Here is an 11,388-nt window from a genome sequence, read left to right as displayed (position 1 = left end):
ATATTCTTTTTACTTCGCCGCGAAGTCGGAGATAAAAGTAGTGTTCTTGCAACCAATCGTTTTTGTCGTTGGGAAAAAAGATAAAAAGGGCTCTTTTGTTATAGCTATGTCCATAATCAATTGAAAAGTTTTTTTTTTTTTTTTTTGTTAATGGGGGATAAGTTGATAAAAATTGTGATTTACACTTTTAAAGTAAAGACATAGCCTTATTATTACGAAGGGTGAGCGAACATACGTCCGTTGCAGGCTATTCTTCGCCCTTGGCCTTTGATGGAAAAAAGATTCAAGTGAAAAACCAGGAAAATGGAGTAACGAAGGAAAAAAAAAGAAGGAGAAAAGGTCGGGGTATCCAGGCTCGTTTGATGGTGTCAGTTACGCCGGTTCTTCTTTTGCGCCGATTAGATTTGCTATACCAAAGTTTAGCAAATACGGAAGACAGCGCATTGGCTCGTCCGCAGATCGATGTCTGGAGGAACCTTCGAGAAGGTATGAAGGACCAATGGATGAACGAGGCATACCAAAGGTATTGCCTGGAAAACGGAAGAAATATAGACCGAATCCGTTTAGCATTAAAGTGGTCCGTAATACTTCTTGATTGGTTATGTTTCGGAATAATAGAAAACCGTGCAGGAAGTTGACGAGAACCTTCCTGAAGATTGTAGACATAAAAATGATCTTGATAGAAAATATAAATATGACCATGTTATGGTAGAAATAAAGAATGAAAAAAACTACAGATTTAAACTGAACTCTAAAGGAGTACTCAAATCTGACAACTGGTAGCGGCTGAAAAGAAACCCGACCTGAGCCCAATTACTATTACGACGAAACCGGAACTATGGACGCACAAATGAAGACTCTCACCGAAGCTTTGGCTTACCTTCTGGAACGCGAGAAGAAGAAGGAAGAAAACGCCGGAAAGCAGACCCAAGGTGCAGAAGTCAAGGTTCCTCTGCCTGCGAAGTTCCGAGGTGTCAAGGACCCCGTCGTTGTGGAAAACTGGATCGATGATGTCGACCAATACTTCACCTTTACAAAAATGCCGGAGGAACAGCGGTTCAACTTTGCTGTTATGCTCCTCGAAGACAAGGCGAAGATGTGGTGGCGACGTCACAAGCAGACTAGTGGTGACGATACGATCGATAACTGGGAAGATTTATGCGATGCCATTCGGCACTACTTTGTCCCAATGGTGTGTACCGACAAGTCCGTGGAAAGTTGCACAACCTACGACAAACTGGTTCCGTGCAACGTTATGCCGAAGAGTTCCAGGACTTGAGAGCGATCGCTGGTGATGTCTCGGAAGCGGAAGCTTTGGATCGCTTCACTCGTGGTTTACGTATTCCGATCCAGGAATATGTGTACACCTATAGACCGGAGACTCTGGATCGTGCCATCGAGTTGGCTATGGACTACGAAGATGCTCGCCGTGGTAATTTCCGTCCCGTATTCCGTCCCCAGCAAGCTCAACGTCGGTTCAATGGACCCGAACCGATGGATCTGGACTTGCATGAATTGGATCGTCCCAGGAGACAACGACGTCCCAACGGCAAAAGCACCCAAGACCCCGAAGTGCTATGCCTGTGACCAGGAAGGTCACCTCGTGAAGGATTGCCCAGTGGTTAAAGCGGCCAAAGCTGCTTTAAAAGTCAACGCGCAATAGGTCAAGAGGGGGCCGTATTGCGCAAAGAAGATGTAACCACCCCTCTACCGGAACTAGGTCCTGGAAGCAAGGATCAGGGTGCTGGGAAGAAGCAGGGCGGTGGTGTCAAGAAATCGAAAGCTTCTTCCCCTTTCAAGTGGTACCAGGACAAGGAAACTCACGACCGTTGGCAAAAGGAACGCGACCATTTGGAAGAATTACAGCATTTGGCCAACGAAGGACGTGGTGCAATTGGTTTGCCCACATATAAAGGTTATATCGCCGGAGAATCTATGCAAGTTATTATCGACTCGGGAGCCTCAGCGAACTATGTATCCAAACGTCTGGCAAAAGGTTTGCCGCAACGCAAGTTGAAATGCGCTCTGCCAGTTAAGTCTGCTGGTAACAAGACGATCATGGTGGATACGGTGGTCAAGGTGCCTTTCTCCTTTGGACAAGTCGAGAAAGAAGATCACATCGAGGCATTGGTGATTCCCAGTCGATTCGATCTCATTTTGGGCATGGATTGGCTTGAAACGGTTAACCCGTCCGTAGACTGGAAGACGAAAACATGGCGGATCCAGACGGCAAAGGGCGAGATGGTGCTCTCCCCTAACGAACGAACGGACGATGACGAACTGAATTTTGTGTGTTGCCCGAGGCAAGTGGTCAAGTCGATCAAGCAGCGAGAAGAAGTAGCCCTGTTGTTGGTCAACAGCGAGAACGACATCAAGGTGGTGTCCGATTTATCGAAGAAAGCTGCTAAGTGGATCGAGGGATACGAAGACCTATTCTCAGACGAGTTACCTGGTTTGCCTCCAGAACGCGACGTACAGCATGTGATCAACGTCGGCGACGCAACACCCGTATCGAAAAACCCCTTCAAGATGAGTCCGCGTGAACTAGATGAACTTCAGCGACAGATCAAGGCGTTATTGGACAAAGGCTTGATCGAACCCAGCAAGTCACCGTGGGGTGCTCCAGTATTGTTCGTACGAAAGAAGGATGGTAGCATGCGTATGTGTGTTGACTATCGAGCTTTGAACAAACTGACGGTTCGAAACACTTCTCCATTGCCACGAATTGACGAATGTTTGGATCGCTTGGCTGGCGCACGTATTTTCTCTTCTTTGGATCTCAAAAGCGGATATCATCAAGTACGATTACGTGACGAGGATCGACCGAAAACTGCGTTTAACACTCGATATGGACAGTATCAGTTCAAGGTGTTACCTTTTGGTTTAACGAACGCTCCACCAACGTTTCAAGCAATGATGAATCGAATTCTCGGAGAATATATCGATCGATTCGTGTTGGTTTATCTCGACGATATCCTGGTGTACAGCCGTAACGAGGAAGAACACAAGAAGCACTTGCACATGGTGTTGGAAAAATTGCGTGAACACAAGCTGTTTCTGAACCCGGACAAATGCGAATTTGGTGTCGACGAATTGGTGTTCGTTGGATTTCGAGTGACTAAGAACGGTATCCTGCCGGATAACAAGAAGATTGCGAAGCTGCAAACTTGGCCCACTCCCACCAATGTCCAGGAGGTGCGACAGTTCCTTGGATTGGCAAGTTATTACCGCCGATTTATCAAGGATTACGCCCACATCGCCGCACCATTGACCGACCTCACGCAAGGTGCTGGACCGAAACGCCGAAAGATCGTTTGGTCGCCGAAATGTCAAGCTGCTTTCGAAGAATTGAAGACACAGTTAGCCTCTGCTCCTGTGTTGGTGGCTCCTCGACTCGATCGTCCGTACAAGGTGTATACAGACGCTTCAGATTTCGCTTGTGGTGCTGTACTGGTTCAAGATGACGACGATGGTTTGGAACATCCGATCACCTATGAGAGCAAGAAGTTTAGCAAGACTGAGCAAAATTATCCTGCTCAAGAAAGGGAATTATTTGCTATCCTTCATGCTTTGCGCACGTGGCGATGTTTTTTGGACGGTACCAAGTATGTGGTATACACGGATCATTTGCCACTTCGGTACCTACGTTCGCAGAAGACTCCGACCCCTAGGCTGGTACGCTGGATTAACGAGCTGGAACTGTACGACCCCGATATTCAGTATCGACCAGGCAAACAACAAGTAGTACCGGATGCACTCTCTCGGATCGTTCAAGACCCTGACGATGACCATGATGAGAAGCCCGTAGTGCCCGAATACTTATACTTAATGGACACGGTGATGCCTGTGGTGCATGATACAGATTGGCCTCTTTATTACATGTACGCCGAAGAAGCCATTCCTGAGTCCGTACGAGAACAGCTGAAGGAAAATCGCGATACGTTTATGATCAAGGACGACGTAATCTACCACCGAAACGATGAACACTGGACCCGATTTGTTCCTTACATTGAACGTGCCGACCTGCTTGCTCGTTATCACCATTCCGTTGGACATGCCGGATTATCAACCATGTTACACGTATTACAACCCCGTGTATGGTGGCCCCAGATGAAGAAGGAAATCGAAGAATGGTTACAGCAGTGTCAAGAGTGTCAACTAGCCGGTAAACCTCAAAGATCTGTTCGCAAAGCGCCGATGCATCCTCTTAACGTCCCGGAACCGTTTGGACGATGGCATCTGGATTTCATTGGTCAATTACCTACGACTCGTAAAGGCAATCGTTGGATCATTGTTGCCGTGGATTATTTGACGAATTGGCCAATTGCTCGAGCTGTCCCAGTGGCGTCTGCAGCAGCGGTAGCAGACTTTTTGTACGAAGAAATCGTCATGCGCTTTGGTTGCCCCAAGGAGATTCTCTCGGATCGTGGTGCTGCCTTTATGTCCCAAATCTTGCAGCGATACACGAAACGAATCAAGGCAACGCATCGATTTACGTCGGCTTATCATCCTCGAACGAACGGAAAAGTCGAACGCTTGAATGGAACCCTGAAGTCGATGCTCATCAAGTACTTGCGTGGACGAATTCATGAATGGGATCAACACTTGGACGCAGCCGTATGGGCCTTACGTGTTCGTAAACACGCTACTACTGGACATAGCCCATTCTACTTGGTGTACGGTCGAGAACCTGTGCTCCCTGGTGACCCATTACGACCTTATCTAGCTGGACCTGATGTTCCTGTGGACCCGAACAGACCTTCTGAAGAGCTGGACAAGCTAGAATCAGCCCGTCAAGACGCCGAAACACAACTGAAGTCGCAAGCCGAACGTGACAAAGTTCGATGGGATGCTACGGTTAAGCCCATTACGTTCGAAATTGGTGACTTAGTCTTGTTGCGTGTGGAACAGAAAGTTGGATTGGAATTTTCATGGGAAGGACCTTATCGTGTACGACGCAAGAACGACGACAACGATGTTTATTTATTGGAAAGTCTCGATGGTGTGGTTCGACCTGATTGGATACATGTCGATCGCCTGAAGCAAGCAAACACAGTCGAACAGTTACTCGAAACGCGACCCTGGTTCGATGTGCGAACGTCCCGTTCCCAATGGCCTGCTGGTGCATTACGCGATTTGCCGCCATCTAACGACTTTCACGAAAAGGTTGACGCCATCGTGAACGAGCCCAACACTCACGATGCGCAAGAAATCGTTGCTCCCGAAAACCCCATGGTTGAAGATGCCGTCGAAACACCTGCCCTGCCAAATGACTCCAAAAATTCTATGGCTGACGAAGTTATCGATTCACCCGACGCAACAATCGATCAAGAGGATACAATCTGTGATGAAGATCTCGACGACACTGATATATCGACAGACCCGATGTCCCCAATGTCTCAGTCGATTGACCCTAACGAACATGACCGCTCGGATTATGAACCCGCTTTGGACTTCATGAACGATCCCGACATCACTGACGACGTGGTTTCCACCGAACTTGAAGATGTCCCCGCTATGTACGAAGCTGACACCGTTGAACCCACGGCAGTTAACGAAGTTCCACTGCAGACGACAGAACCGATCAAAGAAATGACTCCCTACGATACCGAGATGGCACCCTCATTGGATGAACCGTTGGAACAAGATCCTACGCTGGACGAACCCATCGATGCCCCTATGGATCTTTCTACCGTGCCACCTCCTGACCAGTATCACCTTTCTGACTCGGATGCCTCTTTCGATAACGAAGCCCGAGGACGGACTTCAGGCAAGAGGGGGGGTATTGTCAGTTACGCCGGTTCTTCTTTTGCGCCGATTAGATTTGCTATACCAAAGTTTAGCAAATACGGAAGACAGCGCATTGGCTCGTCCGCAGATCGATGTCTGGAGGAACCTTCGAGAAGGTATGAAGGACCAATGGATGAACGAGGCATACCAAAGGTATTGCCTGGAAAACGGAAGAAATATAGACCGAATCCGTTTAGCATTAAAGTGGTCCGTAATACTTCTTGATTGGTTATGTTTCGGAATAATAGAAAACCGTGCAGGAAGTTGACGAGAACCTTCCTGAAGATTGTAGACATAAAAATGATCTTGATAGAAAATATAAATATGACCATGTTATGGTAGAAATAAAGAATGAAAAAAACTACAGATTTAAACTGAACTCTAAAGGAGTACTCAAATCTGACAATGGAACGTGCCAGCATAGCAAATTGGTATCGGGAGCAGAGAAAAGCAAAGCGAGTCGGGATGAATTAGCGTGTCAAATGCAATAACAAGAGAAACACAGGGCGCCAGTTATGCTGCCAGAAGCGATGGCCAGAGTGGTTCGTTACGATCTTTGGCAAATTTTCAGAGATCATCCACTATATTGGGAGTGGGACCGGAAGATGGGAGACACAAACAAGGTCGAACAGATAGCAAAATGGTGGCGACTAATACATGCGAAGCCGCAGTGGACGCTTTGGCGCTTTCAAATGACGGACTGACGCATTAATTATAATGACCTTACTGGCCAAAAAAATCTGCTTTTTTTCTCATTTGCATCAAACGGCGGAGCATGCATGCTTGCAATAGCAAAGCGCTTATTGATATCCCACACTTGGCTAAACGTATTGTATCGTCTCTTTTGCAGTTTCGTCGCAACACTTTACATTATCTTGTTATCGCGCAAAAAGGGAAACGTCCCGAAAATATAAGAAAACTCTTATGCTAGTTGGAAGTTCCTTTTTTTTTTTTTAAAAAAAAAAAAGCAAAATATGATAGGAAGTATACCGTTCATTAGGATATGTCTGGCAAAAGATCTGTTGAGGACGGTCGACCAGCAACAGGGCAAGTATTAAGTTCAGATCATATCGACGTGTGCTACTTGGTAGGATTAACTAAAAGGGAGGAACTATATTAGAAGAAAGGCATACGGGAAATCTTGGCTGCTCGCGTGGAATATGTGTTGCGAGGTTGCGGATTGATTCGTACGCGCGGTTGTGTCGAGGTTCTGCGTGCAGTAAGAATGTGTGCGTAGTAAATAATATAAGGAATTACAACAGAATCAGCCACTGAAAGGACCGAATGAGAAAGTAAACAAAGGATGGCAGTACGGCAAGTATAGAAAGCGATGTACAAAGTATGGCGAGAGAAAAAGAGTCGGTTTGTACGTTCGAGCAGAGCTGGAGCGTGTGCAGCAAAAGGAAAAAAGAAGGTGTTGTCCCATTATTTCGATGAAACCGGCGATTTCTTTTGAGCATAGGCAAAGTGAACGTTTTCAAACGTTTTGTATTCATCGGCCTCTTTCCAGCACTGTTGCAACCGTTCGTCGTATTGTTCGGTGGTGATGCCTTCGGACAGACAGATCTGAGGTCGTAGTGCTGAATTATAAGCTTTCCATGATTGCAATGTCAATTGTCCAAGCTAGGATGAATAAATAAAATAATGCTGACATTTAGTTTACAAAAGTCAGGAGTACTATCTAAAGAAAAAACTTACTTTGCCGGCCCATAATCCTCCGGGGCACGAGATGAATGTCGTAGCAATGTTGGACAGGCCGCCATGATTTCGCAGCCGTTCGCCTAATCGACGGCCTGCGTTCGGATCAAGGCACCGGGATTCCACCAGTTCAATCAATCGTTCATGATGTTGGCGCGTCATCGGGCCTGCACGATGTAGCTCGGTATCACCTTCCACTAGTTCGATCCATCCCCCTGGTTTTAGAACGCGTACCAATTCAGCAATTAAGGGTCCCCATTGATCGACTTCAACACCCTTTGATATAAACCTGCAGATCCACCGAAAAAAAAAAGAAAGAAAACCAAGATTAGCTAATCATTCGATCGATCACAGCATTCGTGGTGCGAAAACATGCAATGTCGATCCGTGATGCTTACCGCATGAAGACGTAATCAAAGGTACATTCCTCAAATGGAAGGCCCGTAAGGACATTGCATTGGCGGAAGATGCAATTGGCTGGTTTGATATCACGTGGAAACATTTGGGTAATGTCAATACCGACGATCTGGGATCGAGGATATTCGCCAGCGATTTCCATTGTCCAAGATCCAGGACCACATCCTACGTCGAGAACGCGTCCGCCTTTCCGTAGCACGTCGCTCACGGGAGCCAAATAATTCCTAAAACAGAAGCCCAGGAATATAAAAGGTTAATACGATTTTTTTTTTCTCGCCCAGCCCATATTGGCTTTAATTATACCCTTGAATAGCAAAGCGGACCATGAAATGTTGCAAATGCAATCGATCAATTTCTTCCTCATCACATGGTAACAGATAAGCTGAGCCTGGCGTATTATGAAACTTGCGTCCGGAAATCCAGACGTATTCATTGTTGTCGGTGGGATGCACCGCTTGATCTGTATTTTCGGGAGGCGGACATTGCGGATGCTGCTGGAACGTTTCACAGTAATCGGTGGCGTCGAGGGCTGATGAAGAAGGGCTCTGAAGGCACAAGCTTATTCGATTGTTGTGGGTGCGTGACACCGAGACGAGTGGGTGCACGGAGGTCTGAGGAAAAGAGGAGTGATGTTGACTGGTGAGTGGTGGATCCGAAGAGACAGGGACCATGCCGTCGGACACGGTGCTTGTGGCGGAATTAGAGCGTGAGTAGGAGCGAAAAGGGAGAAACCGGGCTAATGGCTTTCTAATGTGAGGTGTGACGGGCGATGGGGTGGATTGCTTACGCATTTTGATCCGATTGCCTCCATGAGACGCCTGACTGACTGTCGGTAAAGGATACTGCCGGCGATATCGATTATCTTCGGATAGTTGCCATGGTTCGAGCTGTTTTAGTACGGGGTCGACGTGGCTAACAGTGCTTGCACTGCGATGTTCAAGTCGTGAATGATGATTTCCCATTATCGCAAGAATGAGGAAGATCGGTGCATATATCGATATTTATAGCAGTGACGTGGGACTGAATGGGTTTCTTTGTGAAATCCGGGTATTGTATACAGACGTGAAATGTGAAGATAGGTATGACGTCTTGGAGATAATTATTTATTATCGATATCACAGAAAGATTTTTGGTGCACTCATAAATCAAGGAACTGAAAGAGAAAACGTAAAGGAGCAGGAATCGTCGAGTTTATTTTATCTTTTTTTTTTTACTCGGGCACCCTCTCGTTTTTTTTTCTGCCTCAGAAAATAGTGTTTTTCGTGTGTATGCGCCACTTGAAGCACGGCTGGCAATTGCCGTCATGGTGTTTGTGCAACTCTGTTATTTTTCTTCTCCTCAATCCACCGTCGCCAAAGTCTGGGATGAATCTTTATCGTGATAAGTCATGATATGCTTTCTAATCGATTGTGACTTACATGCATGCATACATGAAACGAAAAGGAAGAGGCCATCAAACAATTTGTGGTTGGATCCCTTTGGACGAGTGGCAAACGAGGGGAAAGCGGCACATGATCGATTTCATCTGCCGCATGCCCCACCTTTCGGTACGTTTGCCATATGCAGTAACAGTAACTGCTGCCGTAAATTCTCATTCGTTAAATGTCCTATCCTGAGCATCGTTGTAATTTTTTTTAATATACAGCCCCATTTTCCGTAAAGGTCAAGCTTTTTTGGTGATGTTCCTGGGGCACAAATGCCAACTGATTCATTGCGTCGCTTTTTTTTTTTTTTTTTTTTCCTAGCACTTCTTGTTGGCAACACCTTACTCCGATATATGAAAGCATGAATTTGAAAATGTTGTCATGGGAACGCTCATCCACCCATATAAGGGGAAGCTTGGATTATCTTCATCGTCTTGAAAAGCATTTGGATGCGAACGAAGCATAGAAAACTCGAAAGAAACTTTGTGTTGTCTATAGATATATGGCAAGCAGCGTGGAAGAAGAAATTTAGACGAGTATTTTTAGAAAGAATAGCCATTTCAATTTCCGTTTCGGTCTCGGTGTTCCATCTTCTGTTTCGGTATCCGCTTCTTCATATCGGATTTGTTTCGCGAAGTTCGCTTTGTACTTGGATGGGTCGGTGTCTTTGGTCGGCGCCCATGTGAAGAAACGTACCCTGTGTTGGATACATTTGCAGCTATTTTTGGGCGTAGCGATCGAACCTGCAATGACAGCGTTCGCTTGTGTGTCTTTTAAGTTGCTTCCAAGTTTTGGTAGTGATATAGACCGATATACAAACGTTCTTGCAGGTCGAGTTGCTTTCCTTCTTGGTGTATTAATGACCATTTCGGATGATTTTATGTCTTGCATCTGAATCGGATCCGTTCCTCATTTTTCCTTTTTTCGATCGTGGTTCTTGAGCATGCATGGTGGACTTGCTTGATCCTGAACATTTTTATGCGCGTACATCTTGTTCCTTGAACCAAATAGATTTTAATCCTCAATATCTCTCATCTTTCCTTCCAAGCAGATGATGGTCGGATGACTTCAATTAGGATGCACGTATGGAATATCGATTTGCGCTACTGGCGTCCCTCGACTTTTTCCCGAGCCCTCTAGTAAATTGGATGCATGTGGTTGACGTCTGATATGACGAGATATGTTCCACCTTCCTAATCAGTCTTGGCTCTGCGTCCATTACAATTCGTGCATTTCGCAGTAACTGGAACTTAAAAACAATTTTGTTGACCTTGCTAATCTACAAATGTGTTTTCTAAAGCAGAGATCCAGTTTGCAACCTTATACATAACGCTGTTTGATGGAATCCGCTGTCACTAGAAGACATAAAATCGAAGGCAGCACATTTTCAATGATTGATCAGAGTACTTCATCTTATTTCCTTTCACAGAAGACAAAAACTTTCAATGCGAATAAAATCCGACTATCTCTCAACTATTCTTATGCTTTTGAATGCTGCAATGTATATCTTCCCTGCGCTTTTAACAGCCTACAAGTCCCTACCGCATGCTCGGTTGAGTTTTACGGAAAAGTGGAAAGAGATTGGACCCGTGGCTTAACTGTTGCCAATATTAATCTTGATGCTCCTAGGATATTCTATGGATGACATCTAGCGAGCTTTTGTGTCATAAAACATCACGGTGATGGATGATCATATTGACATATTGGAACCGCAATAGTAGCAGTGCCCATTCGTGGCGCTTACCTGCTCCGTCCAGCTCCCATCATTAGCGAGAAATGCGCAGTAAACAGTACTACGTCCAATAACTAAACACTACAGATCATTTAAAACCGCAATAAGGCGGGAAAACGTTTTTCGAGCTGAAAAAATGAGTGCTTCTTTTTTTTCAAGGTAATTATCTATCAAATTCATTAACGTACCAAGCCCTAACTCGTCCAGAAACACGAGTTTGCAACGTTAAGTGGAATAAAAATAGCTTCTTCACGAATAGTTTCTGTGGTGAAATTAAGAGAATGAATGGGTTTTCAAGTCGCGCCTTTGCAGCTGAGCCAACTTATC

At 45.6% G+C, this 11,388-nt stretch overlaps 1 protein-coding gene across 1 annotated transcript; it reads right to left on the bottom strand.

Annotated features, from left to right (window-relative positions):
* Nucleotides 1–6,765: 6,765 nt before the first annotated feature.
* BYT42DRAFT_556542 (uncharacterized protein) lies at nucleotides 6,766–9,159 on the bottom strand. Its single transcript, XM_051566793.1, has 4 exons — nucleotides 8,209–9,159; nucleotides 7,887–8,129; nucleotides 7,489–7,777; nucleotides 6,766–7,413 (listed from the first exon to the last, which is right to left on the bottom strand). The coding sequence occupies exons 1-4, from the start codon at nucleotides 8,865–8,867 to the stop codon at nucleotides 7,216–7,218; spliced, it is 1,389 nt and encodes a 462-aa protein (XP_051427286.1). The 5' UTR covers nucleotides 8,868–9,159; the 3' UTR covers nucleotides 6,766–7,215.
* Between the last annotated feature and the right edge of the window lie 2,229 nt (nucleotides 9,160–11,388).

Source organism: Radiomyces spectabilis (genome assembly GCF_025331425.1).
Source record: "Radiomyces spectabilis strain NRRL 2753 chromosome Unknown BYT42scaffold_2, whole genome shotgun sequence".
In the NCBI taxonomy this organism is placed as follows: Eukaryota; Fungi; Mucoromycota; class Mucoromycetes; order Mucorales; family Radiomycetaceae; genus Radiomyces; species Radiomyces spectabilis.
Note: the sequence above shows the minus strand (reverse complement) of the source record. Positions and strands in the feature narration are given on the sequence as shown.